General features: G+C 41.7%; 1 protein-coding gene across 5 annotated transcripts in view; it reads left to right on the top strand.

The window, feature by feature from the left end:
• The window catches only part of LOC116631775 (phospholipid-transporting ATPase IB), a 590846-nt gene that overhangs the window by 71611 nt on the left and 491270 nt on the right, over window positions 1–27965 (top strand). The window contains exons 1-2 of one of the 5 annotated variants that reach the window (XM_032403320.1): window positions 10445–10577; window positions 15326–15470. In XM_032403320.1, coding sequence (XP_032259211.1) covers window positions 15370–15470 — 101 coding nt within the window. In that variant the 5' untranslated portion in view covers window positions 10445–10577; window positions 15326–15369. Of the gene's footprint in view, window positions 1–10444; window positions 10578–14549; window positions 14675–14714; window positions 14949–15129; window positions 15187–15325; window positions 15471–27965 lie in introns of those variants that run through there. The other 4 variants (XM_032403319.1, XM_032403318.1, XM_032403317.1 and 1 more) reach the window with 4 other exon arrangements.

The raw sequence follows: 27965 nt of genomic DNA, 5'->3' as shown, positions 1-27965 counted from the left end.
AGAAGGAGAGCAGAAAACAAAGAAAAGCTGAGCTCATGCAGTTTATATTCTAGAGGGGTAGAGAGATGACATGTGGATAAATGCTATTTATAAGAGTTATCACTGCTCTAAAGAAAAGAAAGCCTGGAGAGCAAATGCCTAAAGGGAAGAACGACTGTAGATAGCACAGTAACAGTAGAACGCTTTGAAGATGGGACATTTGAGCAGAGACCCAAGCAATTAGAAACCAGAGAAATGAAGGGAGTTCCAGCTCTAGATAACTCCTAAGCAGAAGGAATAGTAAGAGCTAAGGAGTTGAGGTGGACATGAGCTCTACATATATGAGGGACAGAAGAAAAGGCCAGTGTGTCTGGAATAGAGCCTTGTTAGCCTCTGCTGGGGAGTTTGCTCTCTATTCAAAGCGTAGTGGAAAACTGATCTACCAGATCTGGGGTTACATTTAAAAATATGGCCCTGCCTCCTGTGTGGAAGGCAGGAGGAGGATGGGTTAGGAAGTTCTGCAGTGTCCAGGTGAGGAATGGCGACGGGCTGATCTGGGGTAGTAGCAGCCGATGGGGAGAGAAGCAGTCTGATTCGGGATCCGTTCAGGGTAGGAGTGGGGGTAGAACTGATGGTATTTCCTGACAGACTGGATGTGGGATGGAAAGATAAATCAAAATATTTGGGAAGTAATTGCAAGGGAGGATGCTGCACTACTTCTAATTCAGGTCAGTCATTCCTGGAGGGATTCCCTGCCCTCCCACAATATAAAGACAATCCATTTATTCACTTTGAGCACATGTTAAATGCCAGAAATTCTAGGGAAATGAGATAGTCCTTGACTTCAAGGACCCAAAAGCAAGACTTTCGGAAAGTTCAAGTTATTCTCTAAGAGGAGGAGAGAATTAAAGCCAACAGAGGAGAAAGTTTTGGCAGAGAAAGTATCCAGGGGGAGGTATAAATAGGAAGCATGGTGGGTGCTGTTGGCTTTTATGAATGTGTTCCCCCATTGTCCATGGAGTGAAGAATAAAGTTACTTTTTATTATCCTCGTCATTACCTATTTGAATTATGTGGCTTCTTTTTTACATTCATAAACTTGTATTTTTATCGTCTGTACACCTTGGCAATGATAAAGCTTAGAGGTGCATGTCCTACGAAATATGCAAAAAGAAGGAATTTACATAAATAATATTTCAGAAAAATAAAGTTGAAAAATACTTTCCACGTCATTAAAGTTCACAGTATTTAAAGTAAATCAAGCTTTCCCCCTTAGATTTCAAACTATATTGTTTCAGCAGAAAGTGATAAAATCTAATCAGGAATAAAAAGATCAAGTTTGTTTTTTATTCAGTGCCTGCATAGACAGTTTTGGTATCTGGCTGCTCATGTGCTGAGGCTATTGCCTTGCTTCCACCTTAGACCTGAACTGTGTAGGCCATGATTGCCCTAAAATAGGTTTTCATAGGGAGAAAGGCATTACCAGCCATCATAGAATTTCAGTATATACGCTGTGGTGGGGGTGATGCTTCCAGTCACCTGCTAGGCTCCCTGACCTCTTCTGTGTGCTCTGCCTCAATGCCTGGGAGTCCCTGCGTCCAGATTTGTCTGTCTTCTGAAAGCACAGATCAAGATGGACCTAGCAATCTGTTGAGAGATTAATGCGACCAGAGAGGAAGAGAAGCAAAGGTGGGAAAGGTAAGCATGCATGGGAAGGCACTCTCACAAGTGCAAGAGCTGGGGAAATGTGGGGAGGCAGGGTCCCAGAATGCGCCCTTCTGTGTCTGCTGTCTCCTATCTGTCACTTCCCAAGTGAAGAAAGAAGTAGGAGCTACAGGTGTCACACTGTGAGAAAGAGAACTGAGCTCTTTCAGCTGCCGCAAGTGGTCCAAGAAGTCTCAAGTTTGAGCAATGGCCAGAGCAGTAAGAGATGAGGCTGAACGAAGAGATGTTTGAATCTAAGCAACACTTGATATACTCTGGGTAATGAGTTTTAAATAAAGCATCTCTACTTACAAAGATTTGAGGTAATACATTTCAAACCATGCACTTGAAAAACATTTGTACTTTATTTGCATTTTTCTTGAGAATAGGGACTTCATCAAGATAAATAGCTTCTGCACAACAAAGAAAACAGTCAACAAAACTAAAAGGCAACCTATGGAGTGGGAGAAGATATTTGCAAATGACATATCAGATAAAGGGCTAGTATTCAGGATCTGTAAAGAACTTACCAAACTCAACACCCCAAAAACAAATAACCCAGTCAAGAAATGGGCAGAAGACATGAACAGATATTTCTCCAAAGAAGATATACAAATGGCCAACAGATACATGAAAAAATGCTCCACATTGCTTGGGATCAGGGAAATAAAAATCAAAACCACAATAAGATACCACCTCACACCAGTCAGAATGGCTAAAATTAACAAAGGAAGAAATTAAGAAATGAAACAACAGATGCTGGCGAGGATGAGGAGAAAGGGGGAACTACTGGCGGGAATGTAAGCTGGTATAGTCACTCTGGGAAACAGTATGGAGGTTTCTCAAGAAGTTAAAAATAGAGCTACCCTACGACCTAGCAATTGCACTACTAGGTATTTACCCCAAAGACACAGATGTAGTGAAACGAAGCGGTGCCTTCACCCCAATGTTCATAGCAGCAATGTCCACAATAGCCAAACTGTGGAAGTAGCTGAGATGGTCTTCAAGAGATGAATGGGTAAAGAAGATGTGGTCCATATATACAGTGGAATATTACTCAGCCATCAGAAAGGATGAATAACTACTATTTACATCGATGTGGATGGAACTGGAGGGTATTATGCCGAGCGAAATAAGTCAATCAGAGAAAGACAATTATCATATGGTTTCACTCATATGTGGAATATAAGAAATAGTGCAGAGGATCATAGGGGAAGGGAGGGAAAACTGAATGGGAAGTCATCAGAGAGAGAGAAAAACCATGAGACTCTTAACTATAGGAAACAAACTGAGCTGGAGGTGAGGTGAGTGGGGGGATGGGGTAACTGGGTGATGGAGATTAAGGAGGGCACGTGATGTGATGAGCACTGGGTGTTATCTGCAACTGATGAACTATTGAACACTACACCTGAAACTAATGATGTACTATATGTTGGCTAATTGAATTTAAATTAAAAAAAAGAAATGTGTCTAAAGAAAATAAGTTCAAATAACCTCATCCCTCACTCTGCCACCTGGCTTTGGTGTTTGAAGCTAATATGAGAGCCTTCCATGTGTGTAAGGGCTGAAGATTGAAACGGAATTATTTCCTCATGGAATGTGTACTTCTGATATTGGTTTCATTAAGCACTTGGAGAGCTTCACTGGTGGTTTATCTTTCCATTTCCGGATCCCCTGGATTGTGTCTCTCTGGAGTAAATGGTATGGTCTTTTTATTTCTGGTGCTTGATCCTTTGTTGCTTGGCTATCTCTTTGCAAGGGTTGTGTGTGTTTCCCTTTGTTGTTGGTACATCTGTCAACCCACTGTATAACAGTTCAACCATTACTGTGATTATTCAAATGAAAGCAGAAACTGTTCTTTCTGTGAATGGGAAAATGCACATTGCAATCAGGGCACACTAGATCTAGGGACCACAGACATTGAGATGGGCTTAGGGAGTAGGAGAGCTTTCTTAGGGGCAGTGCCTCTGAAAGATGCACGCGGGCATGGGGTGCTGTGGGATTGAGCCAAGAGAGCCTTTTTATAGCAGTGCTGATCTGCTGTCTGTCAGGGAAAAGAGGGAAGGCAGCAGAGCTGGGTGGGCAGAGCCTTGGGCTGCAATGCTGATCCAGTGGAAACCTCTAGAACTGGGCTTGGCAAGTTCCAGCCTGTGGGCCTGTCACCATCTTAACGGCTTGGACTAATCGCAGAACTTTAAGAGCTACCTTGGTCTTAGTAACATCACATTTACTGATCTTCTGGAGTGGCTGTTTTTTTGTGTTTTTTTTTTTTTCTTTCCATTTTGTAAGTCCATTTATCTCCTTGCAAGGAGGTCCATTTCAGAGGGGGTCCCTAGATTCTGTAGTGGTATAGTCCCTTGAATAGTGCTCTCTCCCTCTACCCCAACATTTTCAACCACAGTTATGTAGAACTGAGTCAGATTGTCAGCAGAGTAAAAGGTAATAAAGGAAGCTCTGGAAATAATTCAGGACTCTGGTTGTGACCACCCTTGCTGTTAGTGTATCGGCAAAGGATTTGCAGAGTGGAGTATGCCACAGAAACTTAGTTATGAGCCGGGATTGTATGTCAGAAGTTACTGAGAACTTGGGATAGTTCTGGCAGGTCTTTGTAATACTCAGTCCATTTAAGTAGTGTCTTTGGTAGATTGAACTCTTGTCCAAGAGTAGTATGTAATGCTTTTATTATTTGGGCCTCAAATACCCTCATCTTCATGGAATTATTGGTCATAAGGATATCCGACTACACAGATCATGTATTTGATTGTGTTAACTTTACAATTTCTTAGTCCATTGTGAAAATCCTTTCATTCAAGGGGGAACTAATTGCTTAAATGATCAGAAATCCATAGGTAAAGGAAGAGCATCAGAAAATGGCAAGCCTCTGGTCTTCCCCCTCCCTGTCAGCCAGTCAACTGCCAGTCTTTGTTCATTAATTCCTTTGATCTGCTTCTAAAATCAGCTGCTGTCCTTCTGGTGCCCACGGCTCTCTAACCTACAGCTAGAGACCCTTCCTTTGTGTGAGCATCTTCCCTGATGTGTAGCTCTATCACAGCATTTCTTACTCTACACCTGTGTAATTTTGTACATGTTTTCACCACTTGGTCATCTAGCCTCTTCTACCTTGTTGATCAAAATGGTCGTTGCGTTCCCTATTCTTTGCTCTGGCCTTCAGAGGCAGTGTTGTGTAGGGAAGCAAAGCTAAGAGCTTTTGTCGTTCTTGTGCTCTACCCACCTCCACACCCAGACAGATATACAAGAACGACAGAGGACATCCTAGAAGGCTGCATGAGAGCTGTTCACATCACATGTTTGTCCATGGTTTTGTCTTGCTCTGTGGATGTCCTTCCCCATCTTTACCCTTTAGAGCCCTTCACATAGAGCTCAGTTGCTGGCTTTACAGTGAGAGATCTCCTAAATCTCCCCAACCAAAGCACCCCCCTTTCTACTTCAGCTGGAAGCACTAGTCTTTCTCTTAGACCCCACATACCCATAGCATTCACTGTCCTTTCTTCCCCTCCCACAGATGCTGAGGATAGTAAGATCAACAAGGCATAGTCCATACTTTTCTAGTTGGAGACACAATTAAAAAGACACATAAACAGTAATTATGACATGGAAAATGCACAGACTGGACAGTTGTATATGGTTATGTAGGTTGTGTAAGACTGAGAAAAATGTCCCCTGGAGGAATTCCCTGCCTGGCCAATATCTGAGGGTCCTGTAAGTAGAGGAGGGGCATCTAACCCAACCTGGGAAAGTGTGATGAGCGAAGACTTCTCAGAGGAGAGATAACCGGAGCTATGGCCTAAGGATGAGTTGTTGGCAGGCCGAGAACACCCTAGAAGAAAGAAAATCCAGGTGAAAGGAAACCTTGCACATTCTGAGCTGTATTACTCTGCACCAATTTATTTCCTCACCAGATTACAAGCTCTCTGAATGCAGGGAGAGAGTTTTGACTTTGGCATTGTGCACATAGAATATTCTGAACCTTGGATGTATGAATGACTTCCTGTCTGCCTCAGCCTGCCTGCTTGACTTACTGATTTCTTCTACATGTTCCTGCCTTCGGGGCACTTGAATCTCTAGAGACTTGGCTTTCCTAGTTTAAGCATCCAGTCCCATAATCACTGTTGCCACCACCATGCTACCTGTGAGCCTGGCATTTGGGGGAGTTTTTTTTTTTTTTTTTTTATGTATAGACTCTGGGGATTTACTTTTTTTTGGATATACTTTTAGTTAAAAAAAAAAACAAAAACTGAAACCTAATAGGATAAAAGACAGTCAACAAATATTTGTCTATTTGAGGAAACTCCTTGAAGCCCCTCCCCCAAATTATTTATAATGTAGGTCCTATAAATGACTCATATAATAAGGAACAAAATTCACCTTGTAGTTACTAAGCTAGCTGGTAAATTACCCCATTCTAATTATTTCCAAAATGAACATGCTCCTCATGATTGTTTGGTGAATTCTATGGGTTAATACATATGGAGTACTTAGACCAGGCTCAACAAAAGATGGTTGTGCTTCTTACCATAACTATTTATGACCTCTCAGTGACATGGCAAGGCAGCTAATTGGTTTGGCAATGCAAATCGGTGGAGGATGCTGGGGAGTTAACGGACTCCATCTGCATCTCTTTGGCATTGCTCCTCCTTTTTAAAGATTTTTCCATATTTGGAACTTTCTCACTTCTGTGTCTGAGAAGAAACGTGATACACAAAATGTCACATCAACAAGAAAGTCAGGAAAAGTCATCACACTGGAAAAGAATGTGTTGTATCAGTGGAATCGGGAATAAAGTTGGCCTCCTGGTTGACTCTTTCTGAGTGCGTGTAATTTTGAAGGTTACATTAAGATTGTTGATAGAAATAAAGGGTGTTAGGTTGTATGACCAGTGGTAAAAAGCAAACATGACAGGCGGATTTACATGTGAAATGGGATGATAGTTGGAGCAAATGAATGTGCCTTTCTCTTGTACTTAACATTTGATTTCCATGCACTTGGAGCCTCCACCTCCCTGGGAAAGCTTAGATCTGCCAAGAGAAATATCAAGGTGTCTTCACCTTTTACCTTTCAAAAATAGCAGTGATAGGCAAGCTAGCCTTTTGTTTATGAGGAGATTTTGTAGATTACTTTTTCCGTCCTTTTGTAGTATTTACAACAGACTCTCAGCATTTTCTACGTTGAAGAGGAGCTACCTCAGTGGGTTTGTAAAGGGTTGTTTGGGATCCAGAAAGAGAATGATGTCAGGGACGTACATGGAAAAGCTTGCCTGTCCTTTTGCTCTTTAGGAGGTGGAAGGGGGAGAAGTGGAGAGAAAAGAAATCAATCTGAAAAGAAACATCTTAATTTTTTTCTCTCTGGGGGAAGTTTCCCCAATCAAAGAGGAGACATGTGACATACCTGAGGATAAAACTGAGGAGTAAGACGAGGTCTCATTTTCCTGAATTGCCTACCTATACTTTTCATATGGTCTGGGAACAGATTTAAAAGCTACTGGGGTCTTTCAGGGGCTGATCCTGGCAGGGCTGCTGATAGGTGGCTGATGACCATGAGCAAGAGAAGGATTGGTCGCCAATGACACTGGACGGGTGGGCTGGCTGTGAGACAATGTGCAGTGAATCTAAACACCCCTGGCCAAGGTGTTGTGTGTCTTCCAAATGCTGAGGACAGGCAAAACACCTTCAGAGAAAACTGCACCTCTCCTAGGATTCACTGTTCAAAGACTGCATTCATGCTTACTGAATCATGATTTTTAGGGTTGGTGTCCTTAACTTGCACCCAGTTTCCTGGCCCCAGGAGTAATGAATATCTCTCCTAGCAACACAGGGAGTTGCTACAGAGAAGCTACTGGGCTTGTATTTTAAGCCTCAGTCAGTCCAGTCCATATAGAAAAATCCTCTGAATTGAGTATTGTAAAACCTAGCATTTCTTTTTGGTTAATATTTAGCTTTTATATATCAAAGATATTTCCTTAAAATCACATTTGCCTTCGCTTATATTAAAATTCATCATTTGTGAATTAGTAAATAATCTAAAGTGTAAAAATGGGTTTCGAGGAACAGAAGGCTGATTTGTATTGCTGTACTTATTGGAAACAAAGCCTCAAATTACCATGGTCCCACTTTCACCCATGGTGCCAGAGCCAACTAGGTTGTAAATAAAGTATCACAGGCACGTGCCTTTGCTCACATGCCATTATTCCTGGGATGCTCTTTTTCCACATGACCCAATTAGACTATAATACTCATTTTTGTAAGCCTGGTTCAAATGCTTCCTCCATGAAATCGCCCAGTTCTTTGGCCCTAGATGAGACTGGTGGTCATCTTTGTCCTCTGGGTTCTCCTATTTCTTGGTCTCATTTGTTTCTGTTGCTTCTACTAAAGCATCAGTCCGGGGCTTAAACTGCACACCTTTCCCTCCCACTACCTGGCAAAATGCCTTAGATCTAGGAAGGGCCCAATATGTGCTTAAATAAATTCAGCACCCAGCAATATTTCAAATCCTAAATAGTCCAGGGCCAGTTACCTCCCCTCTCGCCTTCTCTATCCCTAAAAAAGAGAAAAGAGAAGCCAATAAGTATTGGCAGTAAAAGGTGTCCCTCTCTCTTTGTGTTTCTTTTTAATTCTTAGGTAGAAATGGATCACAGATGCTATATTTGGAGAGATGTGGTTTGTGCAACGTGGGGTCTAGAAAAGGCCTCCAAAATGTGTCCGCCAGGGCTAGAATAATCACATCCCACATTTGCACTGCATTTTCATTGTGTTCGTTTGATTAGGAGAAATAACCAGCTCAAGTGCTTCCCCAGCTGCTGGACTGCTTTGTGTCTGTGTTCTGAAGGATTATGAAACATCTTTGTAAATACAGAGTAGAGGCCAGAGTTGAACTTGAAACCCTTTTGGGAAGCAGAGGAGACACACACACACATGCCTCTTGTTATAAAGCTCTATGATGATTGTACTGTTTTCCTGGAAATTTTTCTGGAGGCAAAAACCATCTTTTACCTACTTTTAAAGTACATACAAAATTAGGAGAAAATACATAGTCAACTTAACTCCAGGAACAAAAGCCTGAAGAACCTGTTTACTAGGAATTTTATGTCCTGTTTTGTTGATATGGGAGATATTTAATATTTCCTTGAGGTAGGAGTTGGGATGTAATTGGGTTGTTAACTGTGAAAGAACTTAGTTTCTATGAAGGGTCAGCAAACTATGGCCTGTGGGCCAAATCTGGCCTGTGAGTGAAGAATGGTGGTTACATTTTTAAGATTTTTGTGTTTAAAAAAGAGAGGCTGTATGTAGCTCAAAGCCTAAAATATTTACTGTCTGACCCTTTACAGAAAGTTTGTCATCTCTTGATTTATACCATTGATTTCTGTTTTGCGGATGAAGAAACCAGGGCTCAGATGGTGTCCTGACTTGCCGAAGCTCATAGAGGAAGCCTGTCCTAATGGAAGGAGCATTGGATTCAAGTTTCTGCAGATCTGGCTTCTCATCCTATCTTGCGTTTGACCTAATATACTTCTGTGATTGTTCATAAAGTCTCCCTTTTGGTTCTGTCATTCTAGAGTTCACAGAGTAATGTCTGTAGTTCAGTTGTAATACTAAGTACCCAGAGTTAGCTCAGACCTCACAGGTTAAGGGCACAATTTTCTAGAAGACCTCCCTCACTTCAGACAGCAGCTGCAGGCTCTGGGATGCCTTGACCACTTGTGCTTCTGACCAAATAGTTACAAATTCAAGGATTCCCATTACCTCTTCAGTTTCAATAAAAAGCTAGAAAAACTGAGAACTCAGAAAAGCACTATACTCAGAATTACAGGTATTATCCTAAAGGATACAAATCAGGACCAGCCAAATGGAGAGAGACACAGGGAAAGGTCTGGGAGGGTCCCACATATGAAGCTTCCATGTCCTTAGGGCGTGTCACCGGAGCTTTGGTGTCTGTAATTTTTATTGGGGCTTCATTACATAGGCATTATTAATCGGATCATTGGCCACATGATTGAATTCCAGTCTCCAGTCCCCTTTCCTCCCTGAGTTGGGAGGTCAGACCCCAACCCTCTAATCACATGGTTGGTTTTTCTGACATGATCAACCCCCATTCTAAAATGGTCTAGGGGCCCACCAGAGTCACCTCATTAGCATAAAACTGGGTGTGGTCCCAAGGCCCCACCGTGAATAACAAATACACTCCAGTCACTGGGATAGTTCCAAGGGGTTAGAAGCTTCCCCAGAAAGCCAGGACAGAGACCAGCCAAATTCTCTCTCCTACAACAATGTCCAACCAAATTCTGACTTCCCACAGAGCTAGTTACAGAGGTTCTGGGAAAAGGCTCACCACTTTAATAGGTTTCTGACTTAGGAAGACTAGAGTATTTCTTTCCCAAGAGTTTCTACTGTGAGATAGTAAGATTTCTTTGCAAGCGATGTGGACTAGATAATTTACCAGCATCTTCTGGAGTTCTGAGTTAGAGAAAAATACTGCAGTTCAGAGTGAAGGATTTTATTTCTATGTTGCTTAAGGCAATGAAATGCTTAGTAAAAATTGGCCTTACATTATCTCCCCTTTTGTGTTTAACTCTTTGAGGTTCTTAACTCCCTGGACCAATTTCATTCACACTAATATGTATATTATATAAATAGTCATAAAATAATATATACTTAATTAGATAGGAACAAATTTCAGATACCTTTTAACATTTTTCATTCTCTTCCCAGAAGAATCTCCATGGAATTAATTTATGTAATGAGGAGACATGAGGCATTGTCCTCACTTCTGTCTGCTCACCTGCCAGTGAGACTCTGCTTCCTAGCTGGTGACTTCACCTCCCTGTTGCCACAGACAGGTTGCGTGAGTGGAGTGAGAAATTTGGGCCAGGACATGGACAAAGTGAGTAGGAGGAGATTCACAGGCAAGCTAGAGCCACAGTGTGGCTGGGGCCCGTGGAAGAGTTGTGGGTGTCAGTGGCACGTGCACTAGAACTAGCCTGTTTTCCTCTGCCCCTTTCTTATTCTTTATCTGTCCTCTTAGAGAATGCTCTCCACCAGGAGACTGTGCCTATCCTCTATCTCTGTTTCTTAGAATTCTTTCTCCTATCCTGGCAGAAAGTCTCAAGGGAGGAGGGGCTTCTTTATTTAGCTGATCACCTTCCAGCTATTTCTGGGCTTTATCCAAACCAGGCAACCTAAATGTTGCCATGCAGACGTTCCTCTGTCAGATCTGGCTTCCCTGGGTGTGGGTTGTGGCATCTAAGGGCACCTGTGCCAGAGGCATCTAAAACCTTGCCTCCCCCCAACAGGGTGATCTATATGTGAATAGATATTTCTGCCTCCTCATTAACCTTACTTGCTCATCTGTCTTAAAGGGAAAAATAGGTTCTCTGTGTGCTCCCTTACAGTATTGGTTGCCATTTCTGGTTATTCAGGGTGGGTCATGGAACCCAAAGACCCTAATATAGCTAGCATCTAGGAGGGGACTTTACCCAGAATCCAGAAAGATGTTGGGACAGTTTCTGTTGCTCTCCATGAAACTGCTTCATCTTCATTCCCAAAGAAACACTTTACTTCCCTGCCTACTCCAGGGGTAGGAGATGGCCACCAGAGACCTGGAGTGTATATGTTCATAGAGCAGCCACATGCAGAAACCATCTTCCTTAGGTCCCCTGTCAGTTTCTAGAAGACTCCTAACCGTCCAACTTGGACCAAGTAACTGTCCCCAGGGCAGAGAGCTATGGTGGATGAAGGGGATTGCATTTTATAGGCCTGTCTGTGGGCTGCTTGGCCTGCATGTGGGAGGGGAAAGGTTCAGTTACCAGACAAGGGAGTCTGGGGTTCAGCAGCTGGGTAGGCATCCTCAAAAAGCACCTGCTACATTAGCCCGTTATTTGTCTGTGTTTACAGACTGCTTACTGTGTGCTTGGCATCATTCAGGATGATGGTGCTAGAACCATGAGCAAGATAAAGTCCCTGCCCTCGTGCCCTTGGCCGTCAGCTGTCTTGTCTGCATTTCCATTTTGTAGTAGGCAAGCTTGGTGCTTGTCCATTTGCCTACTCTTGTTTCTCTTTATCCTTTTTACTTCGGTTTCTTTCTCAACAGATATTTATTGAACTCCCACTGTCTGCTGACACTGTGCTTGTTTATAAGGGGGAGTTGTAAGCATCTACTTTAATTTTGCATGGTGGTATTTTCAAAATGCATTAGCTCAGGATTCATCTCATGAGTCTGAATTTGAAACCTTAGTCATAATGTGCTTCACTATATATGGTATAGTGTTTTCTTTAGGCGATACATTTTCAACAGATGTGTGATATTTTGAAAAGATTAATGTTTTTCTCCAAAGCAGCATTGGGTCAAGATGAAGCCACTGAGGTAGAAGAAAGTCATCAGAGTCGTAGGTAGGGGGAAACTATAATGATTGCTACCTAGAATAAAATTCCAAGGCTGGCCCTGTTGTAGTGTACAAAGGTGAGCTGGCCTCAGGCATGGTAGGTGCTTGGGAGACATTATTTCATGTAATTCTATCACTAATGGTGTAATTGTTTTGCACCCCAATATTTGTTATCCAACACTTACATTCTTGTTTGGGAAAACTGTTTCCATTCTCATTTCTATCAGTAGTGCTTTTTTTGTCCCAATCTTCTCTTCTTCAAATCCCAATTACCCAATCGTCTTTTTTTTTCCGGCCCACACACTAAGTCCAAAAAAAGTCTTGCAGGGTTTTCTTTTCAGATGGTTCTTCTGTCCATGTTTTTTTACCCATTCTCCATTTAATTTTTGCTTTTTAACGTCTTGCTTCTAGAGGTAGAATTAATTTCCTATCTGATCTCCTCATCTACAAATTCTCCCCTTTTTCTGCTCCTACTTGTATATCACTGCCAATTATATTTCTCCCCTGCTTAGAAACTGTCTGTGGCTTCATATGACCTTCAGGATGAAGTTTAAGCTTCTTTGCCTGGCATTTAAATCCTCCCCAGTCTTTCACCCCTCCACACTCCCCCTCCCCCCCCAACACACAAGCTTTCTATTTCCCACTTGGACCCTCAGTGTTGGTTTTTGTTTGTTTGGTTTAATCGGCTTCATATACATCTTGTCTACTTGGGCCTTTGCCTAAGCTTTTTCTTGTTCTTCCCCCAAATGTCCTTGTCCTCCTCTTTCCTAATAGAAATCTTACCCATACTTTAAGGCTTTTATATCTGTCCTCAAACTCTGTTCCAACCGGCTCCCCTCAAGCACAAACAGGCTGCTGACTCCTGACCCTCCTTAGCATTTTCAAGCCCACTCTTAGTCACTTATCATAAACTGTGGCTTATTGGTAACTATGGTTATACCTTAGCACCTTAAACTGGTTAAATTTTTTGAGAGCAGGAGCCAGATCTTTTGTTTTTTGTGTTCCCAGCAGCATATAACAAGTGATTCTCAACTGTGGCTGCCCACTCGTATCCCTTAAGTTACTTTATTATTATTATTATTGTTATTTAAGTAGGCTCCATGCCCAGCATGGAGCCCAATGTGGGGCTTGAACTCACAACCCTGAGATCAAGACCCAAGTTGAGATTAAAAATCAGTGCCTAACCGACTGAGCCACCCAGGCCCACCTCTCTTAAGTTACTTTAAAACAGAGTAAAACAAGTCAGAATCTGTGAGCGTTGGGCCCAGCATCTAGTTAATTGTGGGAGCTCCCTAGGTGGTGGTAATGTGCAGCAAGGGTCAAGAGCCACTGAGTTAACACAGTCTAAGCAATGAACTATTCTGACCCATACGAGTATATGGCCTTTGAGCCCTCTGTGCATATAACTGCATCTCTGCCTGGAGAATTCAAAGCGACGTTTTATAAGAAAATGATTTATTCGACTAGCAAATATGAATGCCCATTATGTGCCAGGCACTGTTGTAGGTGCTGAGATCACTGTAGTGCACAAAACATGTCCTATTGTCCTGGAGCTTCTGTGCTTGGCCATGGGAAGAGAGACCATAGATGAATAATGCCAGGTAATGATGATAAATGCTGGAGATAAAGTGGGGTAAATGGGCCAAGAGAAAAGGAATATTTCTATATAGGGAATATTTTTGAAACTAGCTTATCTGCCTTAAATCAACAAATGCTTTAAAACCTAGCCTTCTCTGACTGAAGTGTGGGAGCCTAAGCTCTCAGGCAAGTGAGTCTTGAAGTAGGGACTTTTGCTCTCTGCGGCCCCTTGTCCATAAGCAGAGGACAGAGTAGCCCCCCTCCTCCTTCCCCCCCCAAGCCAGAGGAAACCGGGAGAGTGGAGGCTGGAGGCAGGGAGTGAGGATCTGAGGATGGAGTCCCTTAATGGGGAACAGCCAGGTTGCTGTGACCAGGGATCCAGCTACGAATACTCTTTGGGAAATGTCAGCTCTCAACCGATTCCACGTTTTGGTTGTCCCCCTCTTGTGATAAAGGTTATAATAGGATTATAATCACTTAAAAAAATGACGTACTTCAATAGCCGAAACTTTCTATTTCAAGATTTTTCTCTGTCAGTGAATATTTGTTGTAGCTGTGAAGTAGATGTTGACTGAAATGAGATGTCCGTTTCCTAAACAGGATACATCATTCATCTCTTTGATAGGTGGAAAGCATGGCAGATACTAGAGTGAAAATATATGTGAGGAAAAGGAGACAAGGCTGCATTTGTAGGGCATTTATTTTTCTGTGATCCTTTGCTTCAGGCACCCCTCCCTGAAGGTCCCTTCTTGAGGTGGGTTGCCCCTTGTGATGAGTTGGAGATGGGGTTGACTGGCTGTGCGTGTGCTCAGGTGTAGCAGTGTGACTAATGGGCATATCATTATTCTCCATGCTGACACCTCCCTACGTGAAGGTTATGGGGAGGTTGAGCTCACAGAGAGGCTTGAGTATAGGACTGAAATCAACTCTTAAAGCGACAGGCTTGCTTGTGTCTTAACCACAGAAACCTAACTGGAGCTATGAAATGAAAAATCATGCATCCCTCCGCGAGCTGGGATTGGTAAAGCTACCACACTCAGGTTGCCGGGCACTTCTGGGGAGAAAGGCAGCTGGTGCATTCAGGCTCACGGTGTAGCCAAGCCCATCACCCGGAGGGTTGGGAATTTCGTTTGTAGGGCATGGAGATGTGCTTTCACCATCCTTTTATGCGGTGACTGAACGCAGGGCACATCCCCTTTGCTGGTATCTTTGTCCTAAGCACAATCAAAGCAGCCCAGAAAACCGAGATCCGGAGCGCAGCCCGTGGGCCCGCAGGGGGAGCTGACCGCGGGAAGGTGGGGGGAGGCCCCGGCCCCACTGTTCCCGCGGCCCCTCCCCGTCCCTGCAGCCGGCAGCGGTGCCGCTGGCAGCCGGGCCTCACGCTGCAGCGGCCGCGGGAGGGGGCGGGGCGGAGTCGGCGGCGGCAGAGGCTCCCTCCTCGGCGCCCGGGGGACCAGGGCGGGGGTGGGGCGGGGGAGGGGGCGGGGCGGAGCCGTGAGCAGCTGCGGCGGCAGGTCTCCAGGGGGAGCCAAGGTACATAGGCGGGCCCAGCAGCGCCCAGAGCATCCTTCCCAGCTGGTCCCCGCCCGCCAGCCCGCAGCCCGTGTTCGCTGCCTCTAGCCTGGCGTGACTTCTTTGTGTTTTGTTTTCTGCCCGCGCCCCGTCTCTGCAGGACCTGTTCGTCCTTCTTCGGGCTACAAGAAGGCAGAGGATGAGATGTCCCGGGCCACGTCTGTTGGAGACCAGCTGGAGGCACCAGCCCGCACCATTTACCTCAACCAACCGCATCTCAACAAATTCCGTGACAACCAGATCAGGTAGGGGAAGGCGGCTGAGAGACGCAAGGACAGTTAATTCACAGCTGGGATGGGGTTCGTCTTCCTCTTGGCAGCTTTTCCACACACCTAGCCAGCCCCCCCCCCCCCCTCCCCCCCCCGCCCCCCCCCCCCCCCCCCACTGTCCCCCTCCCACCGTCCCCCTAGAGCCTGGCAGTCTCTACCTGAGCTTCCAATGGAGTCATGTGAATACAGCCTTTACCTTTCTCTCCGTGGGATCTGTTCTGTGCCTAGGCTCTCTGTGAGGAAGTTTTTATTCTTTTGTCCCTGACAAAAATGAGGTCTCTTATCTTTTCATCCCTGGGCTCCCTTCCAAGAATTCCTCCTAGTCCTGTTTTAAGCCATATGATAGCTCTCTTTATCAATTTGCAGACCATAATGTGGGGAAGTGCTTTTTATAAAGGAATCCCACAGGTCACAAGGACTCGCATTCGGCCCTAAGTGGTCCCCAACATTGGTTATGAGGTCTTTATTTGCTGGGAAACTTTGCCCAGAGTTAGCTTTCATCCATCTTTCCGCTAACATTTAAGTGTCTACTTTTTTGCTGGCTACCGATAGATGCTTTAGCTGTACTAGATCAAGGAATCCTTGTAACCTCTTGAAGGCATTACCTTCAGGTCAGGAAACTGAGATAGAAAGATGTTAAATAATGTACCTGTGGTGACACAGCTACTAATCGACCGAGCTGCAAGTAGCACCACCTTCTCTGACTACTATAGCTCAAATTCTTTCCACTGTGCAAAGCTAGATCTTAAAGCATGGGTGTTAGTACTTTTTAAAATTTCATTAAACTTTCAGCCTCAGACAACTTTATGTGAGTGACTTCAGAGGATGTAGTTCTGTGAGTGTCTCGGAACTCATGCTCAGGTGTAGACAAGTTAAATGATCAGGTTACACATAGATTATTGAGAAGCTTGAATTCCAATCCAGTGTTTCTGTAAAGCTCTGGTTAAAACTTCGTTGCATGTTTAATTATTCCATTACAGCATTAGCGCTTACATAGGCTGCTTAGCCTGACATCTTTTGAAAAAGGTTTGGCTATTGGGCATGATTATAGCTTGATAGAGTTTGTGGTAGAATAATGGTGCATTTTATATGGAGGTGATACCTTCACTTATTAAGGGAGTCTTAGATTATCCTGGCTTTATTTTGGGTTTTAAGAATGACCATTGGGGCATATTCTTCACCTAAAAGTGTAGCCTAGAAGAGTAGCTGAGGTCCCATTCAAGAATGAGTGGGCTTGGTTTAAAATACAGAGCATCAACTACAATGAGTTATTACTTCACACACTCACATGGCTCTAATCAAAAAGATAACAGGCATTGGGGTCTTGGCGAGGATGTGGAAAAATTGGAGCCCTCCATACACTGGTGATGGGAATGAATAATGGTGCAGCTGCTTTGGAACACAATTTGGCAGTTCCTCAAAAGGTTAAATGTAAAATTACCATGGGACCCACTGGTCCTTCTAGGTGTATCCACCCAAGATCAAGGAAAACCTATGTGCACATAAACACATGTACACAAATGATCAGAGCAGCATTATTCACAATAGCCCCAAAGTGGAACAACTCAAATGTCTATCAACTGGTGAATGAATAAGTAAAATATGGTTTATCCATAATGGTGGAATACCACTGGCCATAAAAAGGAACAAAATATAGATACATGCTACAATAGGGGTGAGACTTAAACATTATGCTAAATGAAAGAAGTCAGACACAGAAGGCCTTATTCCACTTACAGGAAATGTCTAGAAGAGGCAAATCCATTGAGACGTAGATTAGTGACTTCTAGGGCTAGGGAAGCGGGAAGAGGTTGAGAAATGGGAGTGACTGCTAATGTATGTGGGGTTTCATTCTGAGGTGGTGATTGCACAACTCTGTGAATATACTTAAAACCATTTGGAATCCTTTATTGCTGATACAGTTCCATTTCTTCATACCTTATATGTGTTTCTATTCAATTGCTTTTAAAAAGATGGAAAGGTTACTTTAAAAAAAGATTATATCCTGTCTCTTTTTTCTTTGCTTGATTTTGGGGTTCAAGAAATTCATATATATAGTACTATACTATATATTTCACTATACTACATACTTTAGATAGTAAATGTGTTAGGCTAATACACACACACACAATATAAGGATCTAAAATTGAAGAATTTTCTTTTTAAATCTTAGGTTGTTTTTGAGTAGTATTTTTGCTTAATTCCTCTTAATTTCTTTGACTTCGGTATCCATTTATGCATGCTTAAAGTTGGGAAAATAAGGGTCTTTGTTTTGTTTAAATTTTCTATTATATGGAAGGTGAAGATTTTTAATAGCCTTGTTAATGTGGCTTCACTATTCGTTCTGCAATCAAGATGCAAAGCTGAATTTTGAGGCTGATTTTATTATCTGATTTTTCACGTGGCTACCTGTTGTATGGTTTCACTTGTACTTTTCTGGAGTCAGGGGAAGAATAAGTATGGAAATATACAGTGAGGTTGGCTAGGAATAAAGTAGATAGATACCAAATATTCTATTTAAAGTCTTGTATAAAAATATAATTGCATTAGTTGAAATATATTAAATATTAAAATTCATACAATTTCTGAGTTCATGGCTTATCCTGTGAATATAAGTTTCAGAATACACTGAATAGGGTTGAAGAAATTAAAATGTGACCCTTGCTATTTTATAAAATGGCTTTTGAGTATTTGCTTCACCTCTACCCTATATTTAGGGGAATTACTAGTGGTAATGTGAATTCTTGTTCATTAAGGAACTGATTATAAAACTTCTTGGCATTAAAGCTTAAGGATTTTACAAAATGTTGAGCCACGTATTTTCATACTTTAATATTGCTGAAGTCAAGTCTTATAAAAATATTCTTTTAATAAAACTTTTTTTCTTGGCCATGACAATTTGCTAAAAGTTGATAAAACTATTCAAAGGAATATTTTCATAAAAGGGACTTGATGGAGTTGATAAATTATTTTTTTTCTTAATTTTTCTTGAGAAAGGGTTAATTTTTGTTTTGTTTTCTTTTGTTTTGGAGGCAGGGGTATGGAGTATTTATCCCAGATTGTTTGCTTCTAAATCAGTTTTTGAAAAGAAGAGACCAGGTGGGACAGACCCAGGAGTCAAGGGTACTGATTTTGTGGCTGCTTATACACCTCAGGAGGCTGGTGTTCTCACTGGCCTTCCCTACTCCAGGCCCCCTCTGGCTTGGAGCCTCAGATCATGGTAGTTACACTGTGACTGTCTTTGTGGGTACCTGGCATTTTGACTTCAGAAAAGGGATCAGATTTGCTAAGGAGGGACATGGTTGTCAGGTAGTGTGGAAGGTTGGTGAGGGGTTGAATGGTACAATTCAGGACAGGCATTGAAAATCTAAGGTTAATATTTCAACTAATGTATCCAATAAAGAGGCTGGGCCTGGTGAGTACGAGTAAGGTCACCGCTGGAGTTGACTATGGCCTTGGCACCCCTAGGGGAATGCCCGACATAGTAACTCCAAATCCCAAGCAATTTCCTGAAATTCTGGGAGGGTCTGCCCCATGTCAGTAGATGTCTCTCTAAACCTTGTTCTTGTTCTCAACACTGAAAATAACACCAGTGATTGATTTGAAGCTGTGGTAGGTGTAAGTCAATTTTAGAACATTATTGAAGCCAGTGAATTTGGATTATTGTAATCATGAAGAAATAAGACATGGTCTTTTTCTCCTAAGCACTGATTTTTCTAGGGCCTTAATTATGAAGGCAATCACCCTCTTCTTCACTCTCTAGAAATGAGAAGTAATTAATGGGATATTGTAATGTACATACATACATATGTAGTATTGTGTATATGTCCACCTAACTGGTGGGGATCCTTTTTCTGGTGTGCAATCTCCTCTTAAATATTTTTAATAGCTTTATTGAGATATACTTTATATACCATCTAATTTGTCTATCTGAAGTGCACAATTTAATGTTTTTTAGTATATTCAGAGTTGTACAGCCATCACCACGTCAATTTTAGAACATTCTCATTACTTCCAGAAGAAATCCCATACCCTTTAGCTGCCCTCTTCCTACCTCTTCCTCCAGCCCTGAGCAACCACTCATTTCCTTTCTATCTCTGTAGATTTCCCTGTTGTGGACATTTCATATGAATGATATCATTTCCTCTTCAGTGTCTTAACTTAAATATTAAATGCTTATGGAAAGCTTGCTATTTAGAGCAACCTGGTGGTGAATCTTTAATTTTTTTTTTAAAGATTTTATTTATTTATTTGACAGAGAGACACAGCGAGAGAGGGAACACAAGCAGGGGCAGAGGCAGAGGGAGAAGCAGGCTTCCCACCGAGCAGGGAGCCCGATGCGGGGCTTGATCCCAGGACCTGGAATCTTGACCTGAGCCGAAGGCAGACGCTTAACGACTGAGCCACCCAGGCGCCCCAAATCTTTAATTTTTTAAAAAAATGTTTAAAGTTAAAATTTTTTTTCCAGAAAATACCTTGAAATTTACTGATCAAAGGAATGAGCAAATGGATTCAATCAAGCTCAGGTGTATGCAATCTTTATGTGATTATCAGCATGCCATTTGGAATAGTGAGTTTCAAAGCTGTGAGGCAGTTTGAAATGAGGTCTTCAGAGCAAGTTGGGAATGTTTACAGATACTCTGTTTTGAATGAATCATTTCAGGTGGGAGTTCTAGCTAACAAAAATCTTCATTAAAGCAATAACTTGAGCTTTGTCAAGTTAATGCATTTCTTCTTGGTTTGTCTTAAAGGAAAATTGCTTAATATTGTTTGTGCTAAGCTAAGTTTAAAATAGAATTTTGCCTTTCTAGAAAAAGGAATTGAGCACTGGGTGGTAGGTTTGACAGTATGGAAGTTTTACAGTATTGTGCTGGGATCCTAATGTCTGAGGGCGCATGTTTGTCTTAAGGAATGAAGGGCACAAAATCTTCAGATGCAGTTTGTGCATGAATAGCGGTGATAGATGACACATATTGTTCTAGGTCTAATATTACTGAGTGCTGAAAGGATGCATGATTCTCTTCCAAAGCTTGAGGAATTTAGGTAGCGTCTGGTCGTAGCACATAAGCTGCTTAAAACTTAACAGAAACAATACCAAGGTCCTGGTAAGAATCATAACTTCCCTTTGATTCATGTAAAGATGATTGTTTGAAAAACCAAAGTTTACGTATCTGAGACAGCTATTCCTGTCAAGTTTGGCAAAGGTAAATATATATAAAAATCCTCATCAAGAGTAATTTCTGGGGTGCCTGGGTGGCTCAGTCAGTTAAGCGTCTGCCTTCGGCTCAGGTCATGATCTCAGGGTCCTGGGATCGAGCCCCCTGCTTCTCCCTCTCCAACCCCTCCCCCACTCATGCTCTCTTGCTCTCTTTTACTATTTCTCTCTCAAATAAATACAATCTTTAAAAAAAAAAGTAATTTCTGTTGAAAGCTTTTCTGTTACCTACCTCAAAACCACTTTAAGATGTTCTGTGTATGCTGCTTTTATTGATCTATTTATATATTTTTAATTTGCATATATTGAAGATGTACAACACGACTTGATGTGTGTATGCATAGTGAAATGATTAGTCAAGCTAATCTCATCGCCTCACTTAGTGACCATTCACTCATTCATTTCTTCACGATTTAGTTTAGAGGTAGATACACTTGGTTAATCTCCAAACCAGGCTCTGTATTTTCTGCACACGAATGTCACACATGTTGGGAGTCCTTAATTTGTACATACAAGCGGCAACTAATGCCATAGAAGATTCTTGTAATTAGAACATTATCAGGTTTATACCCTTGGATGAGGCTTTTGAGGCATGGTGCAGATAAAAATATTCAAATTGAGGGACCTTTAGCACTGTATTTCAGGTAACCATTGAAAGCATGAGCTTTCCTAAAGTGTATTTTTAGAGACAGAAAAGCGTGTCAGCCTTGGGCCAGTTTTGTATTTGATGTTTCTATGGAAACAGCAAATATCTAGGAGAACAGACTCACATGGTAATTTCTTTATCAAGTTGACCCTTGTTTGGGTGGATATGGAGCATATCTTGAATTCGATCAAAGACACATCTGTGCCATTTTCATTGATGAAAATAGGTAAAGGCATTTGGCTTGAGAGTTTTAGTTAGTAACTTATTTCCCTTCTCCCTTACTCCCAAATTTTATTAAGTCTTACTGTCTTCTGTGAGCTTGGGGACATTTCTCCTTCTTACTGATAAAAAGAATTGAGTATGAGGATTTGTGAAAAACAACTTAAAATTGAACCAGAATTAGAGGAAGCTAAGGACCTAGGACAACTAAATGTAGTGTGAGTTCTGAATCAGATCTTGAAACAGAAAAAGTACATTAGTGGAAAAACTGAACTTTGAATAAACGATGTAGTTGGATTAGTGTTGTGTCAGTGTTATTTTCATATTTGCTTTAGTAATTTTTTTGAGGTAGGTGACATCCAATGTTAATAGTTTTGATCCTTATGCTATGGTCATATTAACATCGTGGGGAAACTGGGTGAAGGGCATACGGCAACTCTTTGTACTATTTTTTGCGACTCCTCTGTAAGGACAAACTTACCTCAAAATATTTGAAAAACCAGAAGTGTCTGGGAGAATAGGAACTGTCTACTACACTCCTGTCTTTGTGTTGGTGCTTTGGGAAATGTTTGGGTCCTTTATTGGAGACAGAGTGGTTTTGAAGGGATGATGGTCAGAGGAGACTGGACCCATCTCTTGACATGTTTGTTGTGCTAATTAGATGGGAGAATACTTACTCCTTGGGTGTCAGGCAACATTGCCTCACTGAGAGTCTGCATAACATCTGACCTACTTGTACAGAAGTTGAAAAGTAGGTAGCAAAGTAAATGCAGAAAATTCTGTGGTCAGAGTTTAGTCACGTGAAATTTTGTGTAGTTCTCTAGAAAGTAGCATCTAAGTGTGTATTCCACTCATGGCTGAATCACTCAGCAGACGGCAAAAGCTTACTCAGAAATGCTAATCAGCATCCCTTTCAAGAGGGACAATGCCTACAGAGAACAAAGGGAGAGGTCTGACTGTTGTTGGGGTCAGACATGCAGGGATGTTTTACAAAGAAATTTCCTGAAATCCATGAGGTTGGGTTTGATCATTTAAATGCTGATCTACCCTTTTCTCTTAAAGCCAGCTCTTCAAAACTTGAATCATAGGTTTTTAGCTACCCTTACTGTTTTATATTAGATACAGTTAGAAAAGGATTTTGGGTTGAATTTGGGCTGTTGTTGGTTATTCTGAGAATTATTCTATATATCTTTGGGATTTGATACATAAACTGTCACTCCGCAGGAGCGTTGACTGGTTTCAGTTTCAGGACTGTCTGAGAGAAGACATCCACTTGAGAGTGGGCTCAGTGCCCTCATAGAAGTTCTAGATTTATATCCGTGGTCTCCAGACTGTTTTGATCGCATGTCCCATTAGTAAAACACTTTACCATGAAACTTTAATATGTATATTAAGTAACTGTATATATATTACTATCATTAGTTATTATCTCAAGACTCAACATGTATTTACCAAGGTTCTCAGTTAACAATTGGAGGTCAACCCATGTTAATAGTTTTGATTGTTTTGAATACTTTTGGGTGACTTCATTTGATTTGATGAAATTATCCCAATGTTTAACCTAGTAAAATGGATTTGAAGAGCTTTTGTTAGGAAAAGAAGAGTCAGTTCAGCTTTTTTGCTTGTCATTTGCTTATTTTCAATCTGTGGTTCGTTTCCTTGCATGATTCTCAAGCCACTTGTTCTTGGGAGGGTTAGTTGAGCTGAAATGAGCTAAATTACTCCATAAACGCACCTAACTGGACACAGAAATGGAAATATATAGTAATAAGTGGAGCGAACAGACGGGAGAGGGTACCGCTGTCCTTCCCTCGTTAGTCCTCTCAGGCCACCGTGAATATACATAGCATAGGTGGCTTAGACAATAATAGGCACGATTTTTCCTGTAGTTCTAGAGGCTGGAAGCCCAGGACCATTCGTGACAGCATGGTCAGCCTCTGGTGCATGCCCTCTCCCTGGCTTACAACAGCCGCTGCCTTGCTGTGTGCACACATGGAGAAGTGAGGGACCTAGCTCTCCGGTGTCCTTCTGATAAGGGCACGAAGCCTGTCGTGGGGCCCCATGCTCATGACCTCATCTCCACTTCAGAACCTCACAGAGACCCCGTCTCCAAGTGCCATCATACTGGGGGGCAGGGCTTCCACATCAATTTTCAGAGGACACAGTTTAGTTCATTGCACCCCCAACTCCTTCTCTCCTCCTTAGGGAGCTTTCCCTCAAACCATATTATGTAGGACCATGTGGGGGCACCAGTGCCAATCCATTCAATAAAGGTTATTAAATCTCTCTTGTTTGGAGGTGCATATACATATAAGCTGATGACCTCTTCCTACCTTCTACTTTGGAGCCACCAGCTTTAGGTTTTCTCCAAAGAAGAGCGTCTATCTGGTCTGACCCATTCCAGTTTTGACTTCAGACCTCAGCAGCACTGAGACTGATCACAGCAATGAGACTTAGCACCATCTCTAACCCTGCATTTGATATATACGAGAAATGCACTTCAGTCCCCTTTTATCAAGCCTGCTGAATTGGGGGTGGGTGCTTGGCTGCGCTGCAGGGTGAGGCAGCCAGAAAGGGAGAAAGCTTGCAGGTGGGTGATCAGTGAGCTGGGTTGGAAGAGGAGTTAGAGGTCAGCCTGAAAGACAAGGTGTGGTTCATGTGGTTCATGGGGGGAGGGCATCCTTGGCATGGGGAATGGCACAAGTGAAGGTGCAGAGGAGTAGAAAAGCCTAGTGTGTGTCTTTCCAGCAAGGATGTGGAAACAAGCAGGGATGATGGATGATATGCTGTGAGAAGCTAGGCTACTGGAGCTAGGTTACTGGAGAAGCTATGCTGTGAGATGGCTAGGCTACTATAGCCGGGAGAAGCTTTGTAAAGCGCAAGTAACAGTATTTGTGTTTGAGAACCTTCCAGCACACTCTGCTATTTAGAGCAGAGTTTAGTTATTGTAATTGTCCGAGGTGAGTTGTAGGGGCTGTAGCATTGTAGAAGCACAAGTCACTAGGGGTGGTTAGATGGGAAGTCGTGAGTGGGTGGAGGAATAGAAAACATGGGGACAGAAAAGGGGGTGACACTGTTTCTCATATTCCTGAGGATTTTTTTTTAGCTCTATTGAACAGTGAGTTAGGGCAAGGTCATTGACCTCAAAAAAGCACAAACTTCCCTTTACCTTAGTATTACCCCACCTCAGAGGATCAGAGGTGTACAATGTGGTGACCTCTGTTGGCTGAGTCATGAAGGCGTGGAGCTTTTTGTCTCCCTCTTCCAGCAAGGTGGGAGCAACACCAGCTCTACCAGAGTCACCCCAGCTTCTGACAGATCTTTTTCTACCTTGAGATAATGTTTGATTCCAAGATGTTTGACTCAGTAAGCAGACACTATAGTACTGTACCTCATAGACTGGTAGGAATTTGATGAGATTATGTATATAACCCAAGGTATGGTATTAGTTATACTGTGTCCAAAGGGTAGCTGAAAATCTGTCCTAGTTATCACTAATGTTATTTTATGCAACTCATGTTGCTCACTACCCAATTATTTGGGAGCTAGAACATTTAGTTGATATGCTATAACTGGGGGTGGGGGGAGGGGGAGGAAAGTTCCTTGAGTACTACCCTGTGCAAGGGACTGAGAGTACCCGAGGAGTGAATATGCAGATTAAAGAATAACAAAGTAGATTTTGGGTGTTGGGGGCTTTTGTATATTTTTCTAGTCTGCAACTTCTACAGGCAAGCTCGCTGTACTGAGAGCATAACTGAGACGTGTTCGAGTGTGTGTGTCTAGATCATCGTTACATCAGGAAATGGGCAGCTGCTTTTGGCTGTATGGGGAGAGCAGTCAGGTGTAAGTTCACACCAAACTCACTGAGACCTCTCCCGGCAACCAAACACCAGTGAAGATTCTTGACCACAGAATGGTGAAAACCTTATCCTTGGTCCAAATGGAGAACTAGAATGTTATCGAGTTGTGAATGTTGAGTCTGTATCTTTCTCGCCCTCCCTCTTTCTTACCCCCTTCCTTCCTTTCCTTTCTTGTTCTGGACGGTCGGCTTTTCAGCCATTTGGACTCTGTTTTGATTCTCCCTAAGAAATACTGTGCATCGTATTTAATTTGAATACTTCATTGTAGATTCAGTTATATAAAGGAGTATTCTTATCCAATCAAAAATATTACTCCTTTTTTTGTATTCCAGGAAAGGGTGGAGGTCTTGAAAGTATTACTATCTAGTATATGAAATGTATTACCAAAGCCCTGACAGTTTAAAAATAGAGCTCTTTATTTTGAGACAGTAAGGTTATTTGCTGAGTCGTATCGTAATTACTTCCCTAGTATTCCATCTTTGTTAAAACTGCCTCATATTAATTTTTAATGTTACTTTTACAAATTAGAGTTCCTTAATCTAATTCTAGTGTTGATGTATCAGTGAATTTAATTATTTCATATAATGACTATGCCAAGGGCAGACAGAAACATTCACTTCTCTCAGTATTACTGTTTTGCCTGTTACCAGTTGTCGGTTGCATGGCCACTTGTATTTTTATAAAGTTTTGTTCACTACATAAGCTTAGACATTACAAGAGAAATACAGAAGGGAGTGAGTGTGTGTGTACCATACGACCGGTATTCTCTACATGGAGGCCTTGGCGTGGGTTAGCCATATTTGTAAGCCAAGCATTGTAGAGATTATAAAGTCGTGGAGCTCCAAAGCAAAAAATAACCTAATGGGAGATTCTTACTGATGCCTTGACCAGTTTTCTTCCACCACTTTGTGTAAATGTATTCACATATATGCATACCCTGAAATTCTTACTTCTTATAATTCATTTGTCCTACACATGAACACGTGTTTATGTTGGGAACTCATTAATTCACCTGGTAAACCAGTCTAGGCCATGCTTACTTGATGGGGAAGTTCTTCCTTTACACTGAGACTTCTTGTGATTCCCACATAGAAAAAGCAGCAACTGGCCCATAAGCAGCCATAAATAGTTTTAGTCACTATAACAAAATATTCTGATATCACATTTGAATTAGTATTGATGAACTATCATGCATTTAATAGTTCCCTTAATGTTTAGTGTAATAGTCATAGACTCATCTGTAGAGATAAGGTTTTTAGTATCGTATGAATTTTGAGAAGATGCTGAGACAGCTGGAGGTGATCGGTCAGCAACCGACAATATTTTCATGCGTTTCTCTTCCAATATCTTGGGACCATGTATTTCTAGTTTTGTGGTCCATTTGCTAGTATTTTCTTTGGATGACACATGGGCACACCACAATGTTTCAAAAAATACTTTATCATATGTCATACACTTAATTAGATAAGCTGTTTTTAATACAGTGTTGGCATTTGCTCGAGAATAAAGTGTCTTACAGAAATCAACCCATTATATTTAGGGATTTTAGAATAGTAGACTACTTTATAAGAAACTTAGCAGATTTTGATTTTAAATCCTAATACTTATGTAAATAGTTGGAAAATACTGATTTAACATTCTTCGCAGTCAAATGTTTTCTCATGTAGCAGTTGAAGATAAATTGGTTTTTGAGCTATTGTACTAAGGGACCTCATGAATTTTGATGTTTTGAGATATTATCATATTTCAAATAGAAAAAACATAATAACTGGGGCGCCTGGCTGGCTCAGTCAGTAGAGCATGCGACTCTTAATCTCCGGTTTTTAAGTTCAAGCCCCGTGTTGGGTGTAGAGATTACATAAAAATAAAATCTTTAAAAAAATAATATCTAGCCTTTTTAAAGAAACTCTTATGCTATTTATTTTCTGAAAAATACATTGAGTATTTAAAAAACTAGAACAGCATACAGATGGGTCCACATACATCCATGGAATAATGTTTATAAGAGAAGAGCTGATGTTGAGTTCTGTAGGAGTGCTGTAGCTATGTAGTAACTTCTATTCTGTTTGTGAGACTAAAGATAGTCTCTGACTAAAAAGTGAATTGTCTAAAAATCTTTTTGCCAAGGTTTATGTACCTAAAAGCCATCCAGTGCATTTTTGTGGAATCCTCGCAAAATACTCTCCATGCTGATATTTACTTTTGTCCTCAATTTGTCATTCTTGTCATGTTTGCATGCCACACGCTGTGCTGAGCTTCTCCTTTCCTGTTGCATGCGTATAAAGGTTACTTGGTTGGTGAGACCCCAATCTATGGCTCACTTTTTCTAAACCTTACATTGAGTAAGAAAAATCTAGGTTTATTTGGTCTTGGCAAGGCTGATTTCTGTTTGAAACTAACACTCTAGGGGATTTTGATTGAAGGTGGTCCTCATTTATGGTCATCCCCATCCTACAGTGCATATTTCATAGGATTATTGTGAAGATTAGTTAAGTGAGTTAGTATGTATAAAGCACTTTAAACAGTGCCTG

The sequence above is a fragment of the Phoca vitulina genome, unplaced genomic scaffold (assembly GCF_004348235.1).
Source record: "Phoca vitulina isolate PV1807 unplaced genomic scaffold, GSC_HSeal_1.0 scaffold5, whole genome shotgun sequence".
Classification (NCBI taxonomy): Eukaryota; Metazoa; Chordata; class Mammalia; order Carnivora; family Phocidae; genus Phoca; species Phoca vitulina.
Note: the sequence above shows the minus strand (reverse complement) of the source record. Positions and strands in the feature narration are given on the sequence as shown.